The following is a 24,376-nucleotide window of genomic DNA, read 5'->3' on the forward strand; positions in this document are numbered from 1 at the left end:
ATGGAAATATTGCATAACTCAAGCAAGACGGATGGTTTATTATAATGCACTGTTTACAGGAAGGGTTTACTCGTGGGTCATGACACTCACACGTCCTGTTATTAACGTCAGCTGTTAGTGTGTGCACTGAATGAGTGTGTGTGTGTGCCACTCAGATGAAAAGTTCTCAACCTGTCAACTTAATGAATTCACAACTAGTGTAGTAATTAAATAAAAACTTCACTCCTGTGATGAGCATTCCGCTCTCAAAAATGATTAAGTTTATCGTGTTTGCGTAAAGTTCACAGTTTTGTTTAACAGTTAAGTAAGCACATCAATGTGTTTCAGGCCTTCCGTTAAAACCTCTTCTGCAAATGCCAATTAGCGCACGCTTGAGGCAGCATATAACCATGCAAGCGGTGTGAAGGAAAGCAAGGTGGCGTAAATCTCTTGATTTCCTATTTCCTGTCTATTACGGCCCTTTAAGCTTCTTTCGTATTAAATGCACCTGGGGTCTCATCCTCTTCACCTTGCAGCCTGACACAGGTGTTAAAATAAACATGGTTTTAATTTGATTTAGTCTCATATCCTGAATGAGGGACGTCACAGACAGTTTGGCTTCCAAACTCAGAACTTTTCGATTAAAACATTTAACACAAAGAAATCAATGATTTTTTTTAAACATCTCTTTGAAACGATGGATGGAGTGTAATTTCACTTGGCTGTACTGCCCTCTGCTGCCCAAAATCAAATTGCCATAAAGTAGTGCTTTATTAAAAACTGAATAAGTGTCAGTTTAAAGGAGTTACATAAAAATTGGAACACTTACGTATAGTTTATTTTTATTTTATTTTTGAGGACGTCAGACCTCCATTATTTAGGTTTCACGCTAATATTCTTTGATGCACTTTGCAACACTGATAAAATGTTGAAAAAGAACAGTTTGGCTTCCAAACTCAGAACTTTTCGATTAAAACATTTAACACAAAGAAATCAATGATTTTTTTTAAACATCTCTTTGAAACGATGGATGGAGTGTAATTTCACTTGGCTGTACTGCCCTCTGCTGCCCAAAATCAAATTGCCATAAAGTAGTGCTTTATTAAAAACCGAATAAGTGTCAGTTTAAAGGGGTTACATAAAAATTGGAACACTTAGGTATAGTTTATTTTTATTTTATTTTTGAGGACGTCAGACCTCCATTATTTAGGTTTCACGCTAATATTCTTTGATGCACTTTGCAACACTGATAAAAAACTCTTTATGCCCTCTGCTGCCCAAAATCAAATTGCCATAAAGTAGTGCTTTATTAAAAACTGAATAAGTGTCAGTTTAAAGGAGTTACATAAAAATTGGAACACTTACGTATAGTTTATTTTTATTTTATTTTTGAGGACGTCAGACCTCCATTATTTAGGTTTCACGCTAATATTCTTTGATGCACTTTGCAACACTGATAAAATGTTGAAAAAGATCTTTATAAATTATGTTAATTAGTTGTATTTTTATATAAACACTGGCAAAGATACATGAACCCAAATTTGTCCATGGCTTCTAAACATTGTTATTACATTAATATTGTATATGCTTCCTGTTCCTGTTTTATTGTTGTTGTTGTTTTTTTGTAATTCATGAGAAACTACTGGTATTGGCAGTTTTTAAATGTTTTATTTGAAGAAAAAAAGAAAAAGAGATAAAAAGAAAATAAGTTATGGCCAAACCAATTTTAGTACACACACACAAACAAATAAATAAATCTAGAATATCTTGGAGCAACTGAGTAAAAAAAAATTCTCTACAACCAACTAACTAGCCAAATAAATAAATAATCCATGGGTCCCAAGAAATACGAATTTAAAGGGGTCATATGATGCTATTATAAAGATCATTATTTTGTGTATTTGGTGTAACAGAATATGTTGACATGCTTTAATGTTCAAAAAACACATTATTTTTCAAATACTGTACATTATTGTAGGTCCTCAATGCCTCTATGTACATTATTGTAGGTCCTCTCTCAAACACATCGTTTTCAACAAAGCCCCCTCCTTTGACAAGCGCAGTCTGCTCTGATTGGCCAGCTGACCCAGTGCATTGTGATTGGCCGAACACCACAAGCATGGGTCAGAAATGTAACGCCCCTAACCATAATCCCAGATTGTCATAGCAAAGTCGGAATTGACCCCCTTTTTTATTTTTTTACTCTTCTAGGTTCAAAAAACTGTCGTAAACTTGAAATCGCATCATATGACCCCTTTAAGAATTTTTTTTTTTTAATTATTATTATTATTGTAATTTCTCTTTACATTTCTTTCCTTTCCATGATAAACAATTCGCTCAGGGTTAGGTAAAATGTAAATAAATACGAATGAATGAATGAATGAATGAATGAATGAATGAATGAATGAATATGTCATTATAATTTATGTAACAGGTTGTCACTTCGGGCAAACGCACTTTAATGAGTTCTACACCGGGGGCGCTGTGGCGCCATAGAAAAGCCGGAAGTGACGCGGAAGTCTTTCAACTACTTCAGACCTTTTGTTGATTGTTATTCTCAGATTATTGTATAAATGCAACGTTTTCAGTTCTGCATACTTATTTGCATTTTATGTATATTAACCAATCCTTAACTGATTGGTTGGTCTAGTTAAGAGTTTTCAAGTAACTCCCAAAAATAAAATTATGAGCTCTTGGAACTCTCACTTCTTAAAATATATTCGCAGCTGATTTTATGTATTATAAATAAAAGTGACACAAACGAGATAATGGTTACCTGTTAAAGTAATTTAGTTACTTTTGTTTTGTTTTAATATGCTTAATATCATTTGATCATTTCTGTATTTTAGAATGTATTGATGTATCTTTAACTCTTTTAGTTCTTCAGATTTGAATCAAAATTATGTGACCTTTTTTTTCTTTTTTTTAATGCAGAAAACTATACTTTCTTATTCTAATCTACATTTTAGGTAGAACATCCTCAGCAATGGCTGCAGAAGGAAACCCAGACCCTGAATCCAGTGATCAGGGTTTGGAAGCAGAGCTTGTGTCTTTGAGATCACAAGCAGAACACTGCGACGGGAGCTGAAGACACGTAAGGATGAACTTCAGAAGTTACAGAAGCAGCTCAGCCAGAGCGAACGACTCCAGAAGATGACAGAAAGCTACAATGAAGAACTCAGACAGCAGGTGAGCCAGGTGCTCGTGGAGAACAGGAACAGTTGATGGTTTAAGGAGCACTTTGAGGCTCCCAGAACATTGTGTCTGTGTTGCTTTAGGTTGATAAACTGAGTGCAGAAATCCATGAGCGAAAGAAGAGAGAGAGGGAGAAAATGGATGCTGAGACTCAGACGGAGGAGTGTACATGGACGGAGACAGGTTGGTTTTTGGTTTTCTTTGTTAATATTCCTGTCATCTGCAGCATTGGTGTTATTTAAATGTTATTTTCTTCCTGAAACAGATCATTGTAGTTATTACTATGGCGGGTATTACCAGTCAGGAACAGAGACAACAGCAGAAGCACAGGAGAATGTTGTCATGGAAACTCAAGGATATTGTGAACCCACTGAGGAGCATCACATAACAGCTGAGACGGCACCAGCCAATCCTGAGCTACCAAATGAATCAAGTGATTTTCCACAGACAGAGGTATGAGAAGTGTTACTTAAGTGTGATTTATTTCTAAGAATAGATCTGGGCGTTTATTAATGTCAGTATTAACATAGTTTGCATGTGTTGCATTTTGAGATGAAAAATCACCAAAAGTCTAATATATGGCCAATATAATCTAACATCAGGTCTAAATTATCTGTATATTGGCTAAAATAGTATAACAAGTCACAATAAAATACAATATTTCCAAAGTGTAGCCAAAATAAGCTTGACATATTTCTAAAACAATAAAATAAAAGTAAACTAAACTAACATATTGCCAAAAACCTGAATTACTGCCAAAACAACCCAACTTATAGACAAAACTATCAATATTATGACTAAAATGATAGAAACGAATATCATTTGATTAAAATATAAATACGAAAAGAATAAAAAATGGCCAAAAAGTAGCCAAAACTATTGAAACATATTGCCAAAACAATCCAATGTATAGTCAAAACAATGTATATTATGAAAATGATATAAACTAAAATGACTAAAATGATAAAACATATCACTAAAATGATAAAACATATCACAAAGAAATTAGAATATGGCCAAAAAATAGACAAAACTGTTAAAACATAGCCAAAACAATCCAACGTGTAGTCAAAACAATCAGTATTATGGGTAAATGATCAAACATATCACAAAGAAATTAAAATATGGACAGAAACTTGACAAAACCGCCTGAAATAGGGCCAAAATAATCCAGCACAGTGAAAATTATAACCCAAGAATGTCAAATTAAGGCCCAATTAATATTCAAATGTATAAAATATGGACAATATAAACCAAACAATGTTTAAAATATGGACAACATAATACTATAGATTTTGGCACAAATGTAGCAAAGAATGAAAAAAGATAAAATAATAGTAATAATAAAAAAAACTAAATAATTTAGTCAAATTAATTGTATATCTACATAATCATAATATGGCCACAATAACCCAGCATAAACCGAAAATAGTCTAAAATGTGATTTGAACAATTCAGCATATCACCAAAACAATAGAAAATACAACCAAAATGATCAAATATTCAGCTGAAACAAATATGAGCAGTATCCAGCCAGTAATTATCATTTAAAGTAATAATTATTAGCCAGTTTCTTGACTGTGCAAACATGTTCTCAGGAGGCCTCTGGAGAAGGCGGCTCTATAGCAGACATGCTGAGAGCAACAGCAGAGGAAGCGGTGAACCAGACCAACTTTGTGTTTGATGAAAGTTCCGGCATGTACTACGACCACAGCACTGGATTCTACTACGACTCTGTAAGATGTTCTTCTCTTGGAATGCTTGACTGCTGTTTGTGTAATCTTAATCGCCTGTGTTTTTTCCTCTTCCCTCAGTCCAGTCAGCTGTACTATGATGCAAACACAGGCATGTACTATTACTACGACCCAGAAAGCGGAAAATACCAATTCCACTCTAGGATAGAGGTGCCTACAGCACACCCCGAAGTGGAGCAGACGCCACAGAGGAAGACCAAAGATTGGAAAAACAGGAAGTGGGTGAAGAATACAGATAGAGCTTCCTGTCCTGATGGAGGGGTGAGATGCACACGGACACACATTGTCATTGTATAGTTTTATGATCACAGAGATTTGTGTTTGTTGGTTCACATTCAGTCTTCCTCAACATGAAGTTCATGTTGAGTCTCAGTTTTCAGTATTTTTTTCAATCCAAAACAACTTTCTGTCTTCTGGTTCTTGCTATCGTTGAATTGAGTTTGTGTTCATGAGAGTCTGTAGAACAGTCTGGGGTCTCAGAAAGGGGTCCATCGAGCAGTTCTGAGCATTATGGGAAATTTAATGCCTGGTGGAGCTGATCATATGCTCTTTGTTTCGCTGTAGGTTCAGGATTTGACTTACTCATTTGCTCAGTTGAAGATAGACCATTTGAGGCGGGTTGGAGTGAGAGGTACGGTCTTTAATAGCTTTAGAGTTATGTAGAGTTTTAGTATTTTTCCCCCAAATGGTCATAAGGAGCTGAAGTCATTCATTGATTTTTAATTTTGTTGTTTTTATTCACTACTAAATGCACTACTGTTCGGGATCAGTACATTATTTTTTATTAAATTTTTTCATAGAAATAATTATTCAGTATGGAAACATTAAATCGATTAAAAGTTACCGTAAAGACATTATAAAATGTTTAAAAATGTATATATTAAATAAGTGCTTTTGAACTTTTTATTTATTTACAGAAAAATGTATCAAAGTTTCCACAAAAATAGCAAATCGGCATATTAGAATGATTTCTGAAAGATCATGTGACACTAAAGACTGGCGTGCTAATGCTGAAAATTCAGTTTTGCATCACAGGAATAAATTACGTTTCAAAAATATATTAAAATCAAAACCAGTTATTTAAAATTGTAAAAGTATTTCACAATATTGTTTTTTTTTGTGTGTTTTTCATCAAATAAATGCAGCTTTGTTGAGCATAAATGATGAAAAAAAAACATTAATACATTTTTAGAATTTTATTCAGTATGGAAACATTAAATCGATTAAAAGTTACCGTAAAGACATTATAAAATGTTTAAAAATGTATATATTAAATAAGTGCTTTTGAACTTTTTATTTATTTACAGAAAAATGTATCAAAGTTTCCACAAAAATAGCAAATCGGCATATTAGAATGATTTCTGAAAGATCATGTGACACTAAAGACTGGCGTGCTAATGCTGAAAATTCAGTTTTGCATCACAGGAATAAATTACGTTTCAAAAATATATTAAAATCAAAACCAGTTATTTAAAATTGTAAAAGTATTTCACAATATTGTTTTTTTTGTGTGTTTTTCATCAAATAAATGCAGCTTTGTTGAGCATAAATGATGAAAGAAAAACATTAATACATTTTTAGAATTTGTTTTGTTGTAGTTTGGAATCTTTTGAATTTTCTTCCTTTAGTTTTTATCTTTAACCTGGTTTATTGTATTTGATTTAACATTTATTGATGGTGTTTTGATTGGGGCACAGGGCTGCACGATTAATCGAATGTGATTGTCATGCGCTTTTTGATAGTAAAGCCGGTTCTGTAATCAGCAGGAAATCATCATCACGTGCTTTCAGATGGAGCAGAATTTACTACACATAGCCGTAGTTCACTGACAAGTTACGCAAAAAAATCGCAGACGATTTTATTGCGCGATTATGAAATCGAAGAAATCGTTTGCGATAATGACAGCTGTTTGCATAGCTTCTCAGTGAGCTACAGCTCTGTGAAGTAAATGCTGCTCACTCTGAAAGCATGTGAAAATACCACATTTAATAACATATTTTTACTCCAAACTCACTTCATAACGTCAGTCGAGTGTTTGAAATAAATCCTTCTGTGAGATGATGCGGCTTCTTACACGGAATAAGGCACGCAACATATTTCATAGTATTTAAGCAGAGATAAAGGCATTGCATTATAAATATACTTTATTTGAATGAAAATTATAATAATAAGAACTCAGATAACCCGTATATTGCTGTAGTTGTGTGTTTATTAGTCACGTTGAATCAATGAAAGCAGTTGAATCTTCTGTTTATTCAGCTGCAGCATTTTCTGGGTTTCTTCTGCGAGGCGTATTTGGAGTTTCAGCGCGAGAGCGCATCAAAGCCCTCTGGCCTTTGGATGGAGATTTACTGCTGATCACAGAACCATGCTTCACTGAAAGATACGCATGACAATCGCAGCTTCTGTCATTTCGATTTATCATGCAGCCCTATTGGCGGATCATGCAGTGTCAGAGAACATGCTTGTTTCTTAAAATTTGGATTGTGTGTGCCATTTCTTTATTCCATGTCCAGCTCTTCTCCACGTAATTTTTTGTGGCAAAAAGGACAAGAATTCTAAACACATCAAACTATGATGCCAAACTTAAACCAGATTAGTAAGTGCTGTTTGGATGTTGAGGTTATAGGTGGTTGTTTTGCATTACATTTTCTTGAACTAGCTCAAAATTGAGACTCAAGTGGACCTTGAAAGCAAATCCAAATCTTACATTTTCACCTCAAACCAATGTGGAGACACTTTTGGCGACGTCCTGATTGGCAGAGTGTTTGCTCACTGACAGGACCATAAAGAGGCGGGGCCTGAGATTGTCAGAGAGTCTGAAAACCACCAGCGAGGTAAGAAGGATGAGTCATCATCACGTAAAAAAGGACGAGAGTCTCTGTCACAAAGCCCACAGCAGCGACCCAGCACCAAAGAACGATCCAGACAGACCAAGAGCCGTGACGGAAGCAGAGATCGCTCTGCGAACAGAAAGAAAACCCAGAGGCGGAGCGAATCACATTCTGATGACTCACACAGCAAGAGTCGGAGAGAAAAGGGGTCGAATTCTGATGACACCCACAGCAGAAAGAAGAAGAGGAAAGAGAAGAAGAGATCGTGTTCTGAGACCCGCAGAGAAAGGAAGTCACGCTCTGATAACGTGAGCGGTGAGAGCGAGCCGGAGGCGGGTGAGATCACAGAATCAGATGGAGAGAAAGAACTTTCTTCTGCATCATCATCATACTCCTCCTCGTCTGCATCTCCTGTCCAACCAGAACATGACAGTCCTGAGAGCGAAATGGAAAAGCAGATGCAGGAATGTGAGGAGGAAAGCAAACATTGCGCCCCATGGTGGCTGTTTGCTATTGGCCGTTTATAGATGCACTGTTATTTTCAAATGTGCATCATGCCATATTTTGCACTACTGTAACATTTTATTTTTGTCTATTCGTAATGTGTGTGATTTTCTATATTTCAGAAGCCTGGCCGCCGTGTGTTCGGGTAACTGTGGTTTGCTCTCCTGTACTGCAGACGGGAACGCTCTTCATCCTCACGGCGGATACAGTCGCCACCATCGGCCGGTCGGTACAGTTGTGTGTGTAGTTCTGTTCATCAATTGCGTTGATGAGTTAACATGTTTGTGTGTATCTGTTTGCAGAGAAAAAGACATGAATCATGCCATCAGAATCCCAGAGATGGGAGTCAGCAAGGTAAAACAAACTAAAATCAAACTATACACGCATTCTTGACCAAAAGCACTTTTACTATGACTTTAAACAATCTGAAGTGCTGAGACTGATGCATTTTTATGGTCAAATGTCTTGTGATAATGATAATTCACTGAAACATACTCTCTAAATCCCTTGTTTATTTTAAAGAAGTATCTTAAAACATAATTTATAATGCATTTTACTCCTGTAATCTGACATAAAATACAATTCAAAAGTTTGGGGGTCGCAAAGATTTAAATTTTTTTTAAGTCTCTTGTTTGCCAAGGCTGCAGTTAAATACAGTAAAAACAGCAATGTTGTGAAATATTATTACAATTTAAAATAACTCTTTTAGATTTTTTTATTTTATTTTATGCGATTTATTTCTGTGATGCAAAGCTGAATTTTCAGCATCATTACTCCAGTCTTCAGTGTCACATGATCCTTCAGAATGCATTCTAATATACTGATTAACTGCTCAAGAAACATTTTTGTCAATGTAGTATTTTTGTGGAAACCATGATAAAAAATTGTCATTTTTCAGGCTCATTTTTTTAGGATTCTTTGAATAGAAAGTTAAACACAATCTCTTCACTGTCACTTTTAATCAATAAAATGCATCCTTGCTGAATAAAAGTATTAATATCGTTAAGAAAAAAATTACTGATCCCAAACATTTGAACGGTAGTTCATTTCTAAAGAAAATAGAATAATAACAACACCAGGAATGTGGTTTAAATCAGTAAACAGGATGAATTTGATTGCATTTTGACAGCGTTTTCACTCCTTGTTGATGGTTTTTCTCTCTAGTCCCATGCTGAAGTTTATTTTGACCAGGAGCAGCAGTGCTATATGCTGATAGATTAGGGAAGTCAGAACGGCACCGTCCTCAACGGGAACAGAATACTGCAGGTAACACAAACACAGCTGTTCTGTCCCAACATTCTTTCACACACATCGCAATATGAGGACATTTATCAGAATGTAAACATGTTTTCTGTGTCCCTGCAGCCCAAAGTTCACTGTGACCCCTGACCCCTGACCCACGGAGATGAAGTGAAGATGGGAGAAACGGTTTTGTCTTTCCACATCCACATGGGAACAGACACATGGGACGGCTGTGAACCAGGACAGACAATTGCACACCTGAGCCGCCATAAGAAAGATGACTCCTCCGGTATGTATATGCACGCACATATTGATGACCTCAAATTAGCATCTTTGCATGCTTTTGCTCACAGTAATTTAAGTCTGATGCTTTACTTTTAATCAATTGCAGCTCACATTGTTTTTGCAATCTGTGAGAGCCAGAAATCTTGCTTGTTTGTAGGTGACCAAATACTTATTTTACCGAGGAATTTACCAATTAATTCTTTAAAAATCCTACAATGTGATTTTCTGGATTTTTTTTTCTCATTTTGTCTCTCATAGTTGAGGTATACCTATGATGAAAATTACAGGCCTCTCTCATCTTTTTAAGTGGGAGAACTTGCACAATTGGTGGCTGACTAAATACTTTTTTGCCCCACTGTATCTGTATGTTTCAGGGACTGTTCTCAGTAAAGAGGACAAGGAGCTTCAACGACAGAAAGAACTGAAGATGATGAAGGTTAAATATGGTCTTAAAGTAAGTTTTTATGTCCTGTACTAGCTCTTTTGGTGGTAAAACATGCTTTAAAGCTGGTAAAGTCAGGTGTGTTTGTGTTGGCTTTGTAATGGTGTGTGATCAATGCTGCCCTCCTATGGTCAGCATGTAGACAGTCACTCTATTCCTAAGTGATTGAAGCTACATATAATGTTTGACCACTAAAACAATGCTAAGACAAGCATCACTGTTATTATGTGCATACATTTTATACTAAGGTTTGTTAACTAGTCATAAGCTTAATTTGTCTTGTGCTACACAATGTTTCTCAACCTTTGAAGTCAACCAGTGTTATTTTAGTATCATCGATACTATTATGGTTTTTGTTAGTATTTTGAATGAGATTTTATTTTGTTTAATTTTAAAGTTTTAGTAATTTTGTTGTGTTTTTATTCGTTTGATTTTATTTATTTATTTATACATATATTTTGTTAAGTTTACTTTTTAATAGTGCTGTCAAACGATTAATCGTATCTAAAATAAAGGTTTTTGTTCACATAATATATGTTTACTGTGTATATTTATTATGTATGTATATATAAATACATATATATATACTGTATATATATTAGGGCTGGGCAAGTTAACGCGTTATTATCGTGCATCGTTTTGTTAATTTTGTGGTTTATTATTTTGAGTCGTTTGGGACACGGTAACACGGCCCTCACAATATATTGCTTTGCAGATCTATCGCTTTTGCCACAATGTTCAGCAAACATGTTGCACACGTATCAGAAGATCTGCACTCAGGAGCGGTTAGCGCTCCGCTCACCCTACATGCATACCGCACCCGAGCCCATCTGAACCGCGCTCTGACCCACCTCTTCCAACCGAGCCAGGGCCAGCTAAACGAATGCACGGAGCGATCACACTAGTCAAAAGAACCGTGCTTTGGGGGTCAAACGCGCTCAGGCACGGTTAAGATTGCCTAGTGTGAGTAAACCCTAATGATTCTCTCGCATCCCGCACACTGTCAACTAGGGATGTGCGATATTGACAAAAAAAATATCTCGATATTTTCTGGGATTTTACCGATGACGATAATTAGACAATATTTTGCTGAGTGTGTTATTGTGCTGGTATCTTAAGGACTGCCGTGGACAGCTGACTCCTAAAGTGTTTGATATTCTTCATATTCTGTGTACTGGTCAGTTTACACTGATAGAAATTAATCTTTTCCAATAAGTTTAAACTGATTTTTACATTTTATGGGCATTTTTACCTTTATAAAGCCATTTTCTCTAAAAGTGTCCATTATCTTTTGAGTCAAATTCTTACATTTAATCAGTCAATTATAATAATAATACATTTAGGCTGTTACCAAGCAAATTAAATCAACACAGAAGCTGCATCTGAAGTGGCATTTAGATGTATTTACACACTGTTTAATGCACGACAATAATGCATTTAACCTGAAATTACAAATGCATAAATCATGTTTTGATATATTAAACATAAAACGTTGAATACTGATATTTGAAATATTTAAATATTAAAATATACTTTGAATGTGAAATTAAAACCGCCAGTAGGTGGCAGCAAGTCACTGTTAATAAGTGAGTCATTGCGATTGAACAGAATCATTTAAACGGTTGATTCATTCAGGAATGAAACACCGTCATGTTGCTCAGTGACGCAAAACAGTGCTGTAGCTGTGTTTGGAATTATTTTGTTGTCGAAATAGAGCAAAAACAGGCAATATGGTGTCTAAAACATAAGTGTCTTAATATTAACTACTTGTTTATTGAACTGTTGTAAAAAATTAATATCACATTTGCAATCATGGTAATATAACGGCACCCTTCGTGTGAAATTGATTAACTATATGAAGTGTTAAAAATGTATACATTTTCTGTCCCATGTGTCTTGGATTTGAGATCATTTGAAATGCATTTTATTAGACTGAATCATGCAGTGAAAGAGCGCACTCGAAATGCACTTCACGTAATGTATGCGTGCGCTTTGTGCGTGCTTTGAATGTTTTTTCAAAATACTCGATAATGTCAAATCGCACATCATTAAAACAACAATTACGATATTATCGCAGACGATATATATCGCACACCCTTATTGTCAACACAACTCGCCCATCAAGTGTTGTCCCGCGCCGCACTCTGCTGGGTTCTACGATAGTGCAGGTCTCTAAGGTGCCTGTTACGATGTTATGATCGAGGCTCTGGACTCTAAGCCTAACTTGTTTTTCTATAACAAACTATAAAATATTTTCTATAAAAACGTTTAATGCCCCGGCAGTGGCAAATAGCTTGTTTTATATTTAATTTGATTACATTAATGTTATAAGTTGAGATTTACAAGAAATATTTTAACTGCTACTATGTAAGGAGTAAGGAATACTGTCGTAAAAAAGCACCTTATTTGTTTAAAGTGTTTGCAAACCAAATGTTATTGCACTTTTGTTCATATAGCAGTACTTTTAAATGAAAAAGTGCACAATACACTACTATTGAATGCATTATTGAATGTTGTGCATAACCTCGCGATTAATCGCAGACAATCATGTGATAATTAATGTTATAAGTTGAGATTTACAAGAAATATTTTAACTGCTACTATGTAAGGAGTAAGGAATACTGTCGTAAAAAAGCACCTTATTTGTTTAAAGTGTTTGCAAACCAAATGTTATTGCACTTTTGTTCATATAGCAGTGAATGAAAAAGTGCACAATACACTACTATTGAATGTATTATTGAATGTTGTGCATAACCTCGCGATTAATCGCAGACAATCATGTGATTAATCGCTATTAAAAATGTGTATCATTGCCCAGCACTAATATATATATATATATATATATATATATACACACACACACACACACACACACACACAAATATATATAAAATATGGTAACTGTTATTTTCAGTGGTGTATCTCATCAGATGATCCTGTTCAGACACTAATAATAATATTTATTATTATTATTATTATTAGCATTCCCATTACTTTTGTGTAAGAATAATAGGCCTATGTATTAGACTTTAAAATTTTCTAATATGGCAGGCTATAATTGCCGTCTGGAATATATAATGAGAAATGTAATAACGAATAACTCCTATAGTCATTATTTGTAAAAACATTTTTTTTTTAATTAATAAGTAATCTTTATGCAATGTGTGTGTTTTTTTTTTCTTAGGTGAAATATGAATCTGACACGAGTTCGCGAGATTCCCCTGATTGCGCAGTAGTGCGCACGGATCCGGCGGCGCTAGGACCGCGCACTTGTCCGTTCTGTTCGTGTGGGTGAAAAAGCGAGAAAGCTGAGAGAAACGTCGCCTACCTAAAACCTCAAAAACTTCCCAGACAGCCTTTGTCTGTCGGTGTGATCTGGTGGAGAGAATGCTGACAAAACGTGCTTTCCGCGAGGTTTTAACTCTAAATAGGTGGGATTTCATGTAAGGTTTCGAACCTCTGAGGGCAGTTTGGACCGGGGGACGGACAGAGATGAGCGCGAGCACACAGCTGCTGTCCAACGGACCGAGGAGAGAGGTGAGGTTCACTCTGAACCATTCTAAAGCTGCGGTTCCCACGTTTAAAAGTTTTTATTTTTTCTAAAACACGGGGTTGTTTTTCATCGAGACATCGAGGGTCGTTTCATAACTTGACGTTATACGTTTTAACTAGATTAAGTTTAACCAATGTGACAGTTTTGAAACGCCAACAAGGAATAATGCGACTCCGTGTTCTGTTCATTCTGTTCTACTAGTGAAAAAAATCGGTTTATAAGAAGGTTAAATAATATAGATTTGACCTGTTCTGCTAGCTAGGGGGAAAACTTCGGTCCTCCGTTAGTCAGCGCGCTCTTCATGACATCGTATAGTGCGTTCACATTAGTATGGGACAGTGGGTGTAGTTGTGACACTTGTTGTCCTTTAGGCAAAAAGAATTAAGTAATACAACCAATGTATTTAAGCATATGTGTTACTGAAACAAACACAATAAAAATGACTTGACTTGAGAAAGAAGCATCTGTATAGGGCCCTAGAAATATCACTTCAGTGAACTTGTCCACAGTTTAGGGTAAATTGAGTCATTGGGGAATACGCGAGAAATTTGCATTTTGAAATGTACAAATCATCTGAATATCTGAACTGTTACACATTGCAAATCACCAGCATGTATATTTAGACCTGAATACATTTGTTTTGACATAAAAGTCATTGGGAAATACCTTTTATGACTATAAACTCAACCTGCCATGTAGAACATTTTTTTTTTAAAGCATAAAAAGTCTCATGTATGTTACTTAAACACAGATATAATTGTATATGTTTGGCCCTCTCCATATGTTGTTGTACACAGTTTCCTCGATTAAGGGGTGACACATCTTACCCCACTCTCCCCTGTAAGTGTAAGTGCAAATTAATAATTGTTTAATGATGAGCGCCTATCTTTATGCACCATTTGATCTTTAAAGTAGTTGGTCTTGTTCTGTGCTTTCATAGGGTTTCATTTGAGTCATTGCTGCCATGATTAGCAATTGAGGCTTTTTTTCTGGTCCGCACGAATGTTACACTGTAACACTGAGAATTCCTGCTCTCTCTGTAACTGTACATGTTAAGTTCGATTTCTGTCATTTCAGTATTGCAGTCCTCCAGCAGAGGGCGGTCATGGGTGGGCTTGTGTATTGAGAGCAGAAGGTCAGGTCAACAATCAGTGTAACATGCTGGACAGATTAAATCATCTGCAAGAAGAACAAGAGGAAGTTTTATTTCTTTGATGAAGAGGGGATGTTGTAATCTAGAATACACGCTGTGTTGAACTCTACTGGATATTGGAGATTAGGTGTTTCGTTTAAAGCAAAGATTATAACAAATACCTCAGTCGGTCAAAAAGCTTCCAGCTGAGTGCCTAAATTAAAATGCTCTCAGCTACAAGCCTAAAATCTTATAAGATATTCCAAAGTATAATTTTCACATGTAAGCTGATTCACATTTTGTAATTGTGGTACTTTGTAATTTCCATTAAGAGTGGCTGATTAAAGAATACTTAACAATCGCATTGACAGTTCATGCATAATGCATCTGCTACGAGCTTCAGTGATTCTGTAACACTGAAGAGGTGTAAAAGTGTAGCATTGCATTCTGGGGAAAAAAATCACTTTTAATTGTTCTCTGCAGTGCCGGCTATGATCTTGACAACCTGAAGATTTCCCACTGCTTATATAAATGTTTAACCACTATCTGTTTTCTTTACTACCTTTGTATCTTTGATTTATACCAGGGATGATTACCATATTTATATAACATGGCATTCACATGGTGTGAGATTAACTTGATTGAATACCGTAGTATGTATCATGAAGACATAGTAGTACACGGTCGCCGTGATTTTGCCAAGTAAGATAAGTTCCTGGATCAACATCTTTTGTTGATCCTGGATCAACATAACTGTCCAAAAATACAGACTTAACCCAATCCCCACCCCTAAACCTAACCGTACCCATAATTTATTCTTAAAATCAAAGGGAAATGATAGCTGATTAACATGGGTGTAGAAGCACCTAATCCTGATTGTAAGCCTAAAACGTACATTTCCTGAAAAGTTATCTCTCAATTCTGATTGGTTGATTGGAATGATGTTCCAGGGTCAACAAGGATGTTGATCCAGGAACATGTTGTACTTGGTCAAATCACACTCACCAGTAGTACACCATGATCCTGACAGGGCTTCAGTTGCACTTTAACAGCTGGTACTTTGTTATATTAGAAGTAGGGAGGCTTATATCTGCCACAGAATAAAAAAATAAAAAACGATCATTGTGACTTTTTAATCTCACAATTCAGATTTTTTTTCTCACAATTCTGGGTTTGTACATCTCACAATTCAGACCTTTTTTCTAAGAATTGCAAGATATAAAGTCAAAATTAAGCAGAAACAAGCTTCCATAAAGTACAGACATAGAGTGCAATGAAGATAACATAGTGTTTTACAGCAAAATTACAACACTGATCAGCATAAGTTTTCATTATATGGTAAACAGCAGCTTTGACATTTTTTAAAATAACTTTAAGAAAAGTCTCAGGTTTTCGAGAGACATGAGGGTGGGTCGATTTTTCACTTTAAGTAAATGATCTGTGGAAGGTGTGACTTCATTAGACTGACCAAAAATTATTATTGATCTACAATAATTGTACTACTTAATTTTCACAGTTGCATTTTCCTCTCGACTCAAAATTCTGCACATGCACCACATGTGATTTGGGTGTGATAAATATATATTGCAAAATTTAAACCATAGTAAAGAACATTCCCCATGAATAAGATTTCCCACTGATTATGTAAATGTTTAACTACTGTGTATTTAGTTTATCAGAATAGTGCATCTGGGATATTATTGGCATTTCCAGGATATACAATGTCAAACAAACCCACAATGCATTATGACTATTGAACATTTTGACTACGCATGTACTGTATGGCACGTGTGCAGAATGACTTGCAATAGTGACAAAGTTGGGCTAGAAACATTTTTCCCATCCATGCAAGAATCTGTTAAGTAAACTCCAGCATAATAAAAGGTCAGAGTAGTCTTATATAATCATAGCTGGGCTTATCAGTCATTTACAGATGTTTGGAACACTTTACAGCTTGAACCTGTAATATGCAAACATTTGGAAACCCAGATGTACTATCACTGATCCTGAAGTCTTGCACTGTACATTTTTATGCATTTGGCAGATGCTTTAAATGACTTATTGCATTCATATTTTATTGGTTCATGCACTCCCTGGGAATTCAACCCTATGCTCTACTGTTTAACCTGCAGAAACACTATGTTTATGAACGTTCTAATGTTCAAAGTATTTTTGATGCATCAAGGTGAAGGTCAATTGCATGGCCTTGTTTCGTTTAATCAGTTCATAAACATGCCCACTTGGTTCATTGACTGAAGTTAGTTCCTCTTGCATCACTGACAGCTTTAAGAATGCATAACACATATTGTCTGTTTATTTTTGAGTGAATTATATAAGTAAACATTGTGTGAAGTATGTGTTCAGGAAGCAATGTTGTATATGCTTCATTTGCTTCAAATTACAGGTGTTTGCAAAAAAGGCCTAATATTTTCTAATTTGATTATGCTGAATTTAAAAACAAACACTTTTTTAATGCACTTATCAAAATAAAGCAGTCAAAATGAATTGTCAAATAACTTTTCAGAAAATCTGTATTTTTCTGTCACTGTTTGCATGTAGTGAAACATACAGATGTAGCAGAAAACATCTGGGTCGTGTTTTTCTTGTCACTGGCCATAATTCTAACCTTAAAAACAGGATTACGCACAGAATAATGTCTTAAATCATTCATACATGTGAAAGTGGGCTGAAAATTGAACAAAAAGTTGTAACTCACAGAAAGATACAAGACTTCTTTACCTTACAAAGGTAATCATAAATGCATCATATTTTGTAAGAAAGTGTGACATGCTAGAGCAAAACAGTGCTATTTTTGGAATCAGCTCTAAAAGCTTTGTGAGAAACAAGCATTGGATTTCATTTCATTAATGCAGGATGGTGTTATAGCTACATTTATGGGTCACCGTGCTGTCCCGATATCAGCATCAGTATTAGTTGAGTCAATCACTAGTCTTGTTTATGCATTTTTGCACGCTATTGAATATGAATACAGTCATGGATATAAGTGTCTTTCTCGTTTAAACTCCACACACAGACAAAGATGAATTCACCATTATTCCAGAATGAATTAATAGGCAGGCAGGCAGGCAGGCAGGCAGACAGAGAGAGAGAGAGAGAGAGAGAGGGGGAGAGAGAGAGAGAGAGAGAGAGAGAGAGAGAGTGTGTGTGTGTGTGTGTGTGTGTGTCGTGTACCTGTTTTTCTATTCTGGTGGGGACTTAAACCCGAATGCACACAGACTCGTGTCACGGTGGGGACCTAAATTGAGGTCCCCACGGGTAAACAAGCTAATAAATAAGTTTTTTGAAAATCTAAAAATGGATAGATGGATGGATCTAAAAATAGAAAATACGGTCTGTACAGTAGAAAAAACATTACTCCTATGGAGGGTCCCCACAAGGATAGCAAACCAGACGTGTGTGTGTGTGTGTGTTTTCATGGGAAGAGGGTGTCACTGATGTGCGTGTCTGTCACTGATGACGCTCCTGTGTCTTAAAGGACCATGAGTGTAAGTTTGAGGCATATTCTCACAGTCTGATGTTTGCGTCTGTTATTTAAGAGCTCCGCCGTCGTGATGAACATACAGATGATCAATACCGCCAGAAAATGGATCGCATCGTGCAGCTTGAACCTTTAGTATCATACACCGAGGTGAAATTAGGGTGTAATTCGTCCAAAATGTGACATGGCACAAACTCAGCGGGCTCACGGTTGGACAGACGAGGTGTCATCGATCTGATCTGATATCATCACTGATAAATAACGCGGCGAGATGGATCTCCTCTCCGTTTCTCCTTGACGCGCGCTGGAGGGAGGCAGGCGGAGCTGAGCAGCGCGACCACCGGCCAATGTACCGGGGGAACAGCGGCCCGGGAGCGGCGGCGGTCTTGAGATCCGTTCCTCCGGGTTTTACGCAGCGAGGCGCGGGGAACGATGGGCTGCGCTCCCAGCATCCACGTCTCGCAGAGCGGGGTGATCTACTGCCGCGACTCGGATGAGTCCAACTCGCCGCACCAGACCACCACCATCTCGCAGGGCACGGCGACCACCCTGCACGGCCTCTTCATCAAGACCGACGCGGCGGACACCATCCCCTCCGTGATCGCCTACCAGAGCAGGCACACACGGACCAACTCCCTCCGGGAGCGGAGAGAGAACAGCTGCGGACACATGTGCACGGAGGCCGAGACTCAGACCAGCAGCACCAGCGTCAAGGTATGAGGAATGAATGAATGGCAAGATGGTGGGAATCGGTTTTTTGCTCTTTATCTCACATTATTTCCACCATCTTGTCATTCATTCAGTGTTTCAGTGTCATTCCTGCATGTGTGTTGTTGTGAATCATCAGCTGGATGCTTATTGGTGCCATATGCTTATTGTTTACTATTAATGATGTCTAGTTTGACATCTTTAATATGTTATTTTGTCATTCATATGCTAGGTTAAGTGAAAGAGTTTTGTTCATTCAGAAATTTAAAACAGGTGGGAGCCCAGTAAAGGACAATGTCTATTATTTACATTTACAAAGATGTTTTTAACAGTATAAAACCCACAGCATTTACATGAACTATTTTAATGGAATCAACATCAAATAGGTGTGCAAAATATTCCTGTAGCTCAAATAGGGGATGCATGGCGCTAACAACATGGGTTCGATTCCCAGAAAATGTGAGAACTGCTTAAATCTATACACTGAATGTGATGTAAGTTTCTTTGCCAAATGTAAATCAAATGTTCTGCTTGGTTTTTAATTAGTTAGCTAGTCTCTCAACAGCTGTCAGAGCAAATTTTGATGTTTTAGATTAATAATAGTATCACTATGATGCGCGCTGAGGCACTAAACCCTTCACTGGACAGTTACTGCATATTATGAAATAAATCAAACGTTAAATAACAGATAAAAAATGAGAAAATAAATATGTGGAGCATTTTTGCCCCACACCCTGGTTAGTTTCTGGGAGGTGATGTATGGGAACATAGTTTGTATGCACCACCTTGATGGTCCACATAGCAGTAGTGCTCAACTGGTGGGTCGTGACCCAAAAATGGGCCTCGGGTTTGTTTTGATATGCTTTATATATATATATAAATATATATATATATAGATGCATTTGGGAGATGCCTTATTCCAAGCTTAGCGACTTAAATACATTTAAGGTACATTTGATCAACTCATGTTTTTTCTGGGAATTGAACCCATGATGTTGGTGTTGCTAGCACCATACTCTACTGTTTAAGCCAAAGAAATGCATATGCTCATGGCTAGCAGAGAACCAACAGTGTCATATATCATAAGGAGAAAACCCCATCCCATATATTTTAGTTTTTTGACATCAAGGCAGTGCATCCAATCAAACACTGCATGCAGCAAAAACAAACTGCAGGTCAAATAGCCATGGCTATTTTTTAAATGTCAAATAATGTTCATTTTTATATTATTTTATTTACACCTTTTATGCAACTTTATACACCTTTCATATTTATAAAATCATTTTTATCCGATATTATAATGCATGTAATTTCCGCACTACAAAACTCCCTCTCTGATATCAGTTTTTGTATGTAGTAGATTTATTTTAATGCAGGTGGGGGTTGGATAGTGGTCTTTGTGTTAAACGAATCAAATCAAGTAGGAATTAAATTAGTACTGCTGTCAGATAGCAGGGTGGGTTCACCAAACAGGGCTCATGCTGTCTAATACTAATACTTTAGCATAATGTTTTGTCTATTTTAAGTTTTCACGTTTGATTTTAAGGAGATTCTTGTTGACATTTTACACAATCAAATTTTTTGTTACAGATTTGGGTCGCCATTGTGTAATTAAAGTCAAATCTAGGTTATGATGCAAAACCAATTGAAAACTACTGCCTTAAACTGTACAAGTGGGCCCAAAAGGCATTTGGACACTTGGACTGCTCATAAAAATCTTTGAATGTCATTGCGTTTTGAGCCACTGTATCTGTTTTGCTGTCTTCTATTAAGGTGTGTAAATTTACAGTGTTGTTAAAGGTGAAATCTCAAAACTCTGCTATGTAGAAATGAAAATGCCATAATAAATATTTCTAATACATTTCATTTTCACTTCAGTGACTGTTTAAGTTTACCTTTATTAAAAAATGAAAGAGAAAAATGCTTTTTGAACATCGCTGTGTTCTTCCCGAACCTGACGTGATGACTTTTTGTAAGGCTGGACATTTCAGACTGCTTTAGACTGCTTGAATATAGCATTGAGATTTATTGTTGAAAAATGTATCTTTTTTTGTCTCTGTCTGGGGACGATATCTTTCTGTTACAGTTTGCTTACATTCTGCAGATGATGTTGGAAGGCTGTTGACCTGAACGCCGTAATTCCTGCAATGTTTAGAATGGATATCGGCCTTATCTGAGTTAAAGTGTTTACAGTCAGATCGCGTGTAGAATTCAGATTCGAAGTTTTCTTACACCGCAGGTGAGCACATTCTCTTAGACCTGTAATAAACACATACTTTTTTGTTAGTTTTGTCTAAGAATGATTACATTTCTCTGTCAGAGAATGATACAATCATGGCTCATTTGGACTGCTTTGGCCGAATCAAACCGATACACAATGGAATTTGTGTTACGCAACACAAATCAAATACTAATGCCGTTTTAAAATCCTACAAGGACCATTTATACATCTGTGTATGGTATAATATAATGGGTTGTAAAGGGGACTTTGTGTGTGTATGTTGGTCGTCTGTCAGTTTGAAAGGAGACGTAGCGATTTTAGTACAATCTGCCAAGCGTGTGTGTGGTATAGTCAGATGCTTGCGCCCTCCGAGACTGGCGAGGAACTCAATGATGCCATTGAAGTGTGTGTAACTCCACACAGCTCTCTATCACTCACACACATTCTCATTGTATTCACAGCAATGGAGCCGATGTCTGTTTTGAATTGAATGTGCGTCCAATTTGGCTTTCTTGTGTGTGTTTGTGCATCTCTGTGTCTTTGCAAGAGATAGAGGCCTTGTGTTGAAGAAAGACCGATTTTGTGTGTCTTTGTATGCATTTTTGTGTGTTCAGGCCACAGAGTTTGTTTACCCCTCTGGCTGTGAGCTCTGCAGGGTGTGAACTATCACATGCAAAAAGGCTGATGAATCTAAGTCCAGATACACACACACACACACACACACACACACATGGATAGAGCGAGGCATTGTGGGAAGAGGTGCCCTGAGACCTGTAGCAGGGCATCAGCGGTCTGGACTGTCATGGGGACACATCACTGTCACAATGTAGCCTAACATAAAGTACAATCTGATTGGCCACGGCTTCCCTCGGCAGGTCAGGAACATTTAGATAACAGCATGAAATCGCGCCTCACTTATTAGTGCTGTCCTGCAGCATCTGTCCCATGAGTTAGCATCATCTAGTTAGCAGATTTCTTTGCGTTTGCTTTCAGGGGACACATTTGTACCAAAAGAACATGAAGATATCAGTCTATCTCCTTGATGGCTGCTTTTTATTTACCTCAATGGTAGTGATGCAGTGCCATTATTCTCCAGTGTATTTGTAGATGTTTTTCCTCTCTGTTAGAGAGAAATCCTGTGTATTAGTTCAAGCAGTTAGTAAGTATAAGTTTTGGTGTGGTGTTGCATTCTTCAGAAAAAAGGACAAAAGCTGTTAATGAGGAGGCACCTTTTCAAAAGGTACATAAAGGGTTCATATTGGTACCTTAAAGATACATATTAGTACCTAAAAATGTACATTTGAAATGCTTTAAAAAACTTACTGCCCCAGTGACAGCTATTGTGCCTTTCTTTCTGAGATTGTGTTTAGTATGTGAGCAATTCAAAAACTCAGGGTTTTAAAGGGGTCATATGATGTTGCTAAAAATAACATTATTTTGAGTATTTGGTGTAATGAAATGTGTTTATGCGGTTTAAGGTTAAAAAAACACATTATTTTCCACATACTGTACGTTATTGTTTCTCCTCTATGCCCTGCCTTTCTGAAACGCGTCGATTTTTACAAAGCTCATCGGTCTGAAAAGCGAGGTGTGCTCTGATTGGCCAGCTATCCAGTGCGTTGTGATTGGCCCAATACCTCAAGCGTGTGACGGAAATGTTATGCCCCTTACCATACTGTGATGCCCTGTCCAGCCGGAGCGATGAGACAAAAACATTAAAACCCATTATAAACGAGGCATTTGTTGCATCCAGTGGGGACATAATTACGGATTATAAAATAATAATGAGAAACGTTTCTTAAGCAGCAAGTCAACATATTAGAATGATTTCTGTTGGATCATGTGAAACTCAAGATTGGAGTTATGATGCTGAAAATTCAGCTTTGCATCACAGAAATAATTAATATTTTAAAATATATTCATATAGAAAACTGCTATTTTAAATTGCGAAATATTTTACAATAGTAGGCTTCTGTTTTACTGTATTGTTTATCAAATAAATCCAGACTTGGTGAGCATAAGGTTCTTTTTTTTTTCTTTTTTTTTTTTACATTTTCAATTGTAATGCACATATACATATTTGTACAGTTCACTAAAAAGGTTTGAACAATTCTATTTTTTTTATTATATATTGATCAAATAAGGCTGTCTGTAAATTGAATGGATACATTGGGAATGGACAAGAAAATCACAAACAGCCTAATACTATTTTGTCGGCCTGGCCGAAATCTAGGTTTGCCACTGTTAAAACTGTTTTATTACACATAAGAGTAGAGTAGAGTAGAGTAAGAAATTGTTTCATGATGGTGTTCATTGTCAGAACCAATCAAAAGGAATGGTAAACAAGGTTAACATGATACACAGGATAATTGTCCTGTCATGGTAGATTGCAACATCAGATTCCCTGTATCATGACTGATTTGTAGATGTGATCCAAGCATTGACCAGCTTGATTATGGTGTATCTAAATATGTGTGGGATATTACTTGAATGTGCTCTCGGTTCTAGTATGAAAATTACTGTTGCCAAATAGTGAGTTTTTCAGGTTTGACAGGAAACTAAAATTAGACATTTTTTTCTCTGTTTGTTCATGTGTGAGTGCTTTCCTTTCATTTCTCTCTCTCTCTCTCTCTCTCTCTCTCTCTCTCTCTCTCTCTCTCTCTGTGTGTGTGTGTGTTGAGGTTGTGTTATAGGCTGTGTTCTCGCAGTCAGCAAGAGCAACGGAACTCCAAAGTAGTCCATGATGGTGGCATTAGTAACGTTGTTTATCATCTAGGAGGTTTTTGTAAACACTTGAACGCATAGTGGGAGTATGTAGGATCTTACAGGATGGAAACAGATTGTTTGAAATGTTTAAATGTGAAACATTCCAGTTTACAAGCTGGACACACCAAGAGCTGCTCTGCTAGCAGGCAGCAAGAGCTAGAATCTTGAGTTCATTCATTGACGCAAGATTGGGGGAGATACACTGAATTTTTGAATATATATATATACAGTATATATATATATATATATATATATATATATA

At 36.6% G+C, this 24,376-nt stretch overlaps 1 protein-coding gene and 1 pseudogene across 1 annotated transcript in view; both read left to right on the plus strand.

Annotated features, from left to right (window-relative positions):
- The first annotated feature begins 2,941 nt into the window (after nt 1-2,941).
- Nucleotides 2,942-10,271, plus strand: LOC107585426 (angiogenic factor with G patch and FHA domains 1-like; annotated as a pseudogene).
- An 8,159-nt stretch (nt 10,272-18,430) lies between these two features.
- Nucleotides 18,431-24,376, plus strand: part of LOC107585427 (high affinity cAMP-specific and IBMX-insensitive 3',5'-cyclic phosphodiesterase 8B-like) — a 53,542-nt gene continuing 47,596 nt past the window's right edge. The window contains exon 1 of the mRNA XM_016272445.1: nt 18,431-19,133. Coding sequence (XP_016127931.1) covers nt 18,852-19,133 — 282 coding nt within the window. The 5' untranslated portion in view covers nt 18,431-18,851. The remainder of the gene's footprint in view (nt 19,134-24,376) is intronic.

This window comes from Sinocyclocheilus grahami, unplaced genomic scaffold (assembly GCF_001515645.1).
Source record: "Sinocyclocheilus grahami isolate Dianchi unplaced genomic scaffold, SAMN03320097.WGS_v1.1 scaffold70.1, whole genome shotgun sequence".
Taxonomy (NCBI): domain Eukaryota; kingdom Metazoa; phylum Chordata; class Actinopteri; order Cypriniformes; family Cyprinidae; genus Sinocyclocheilus; species Sinocyclocheilus grahami.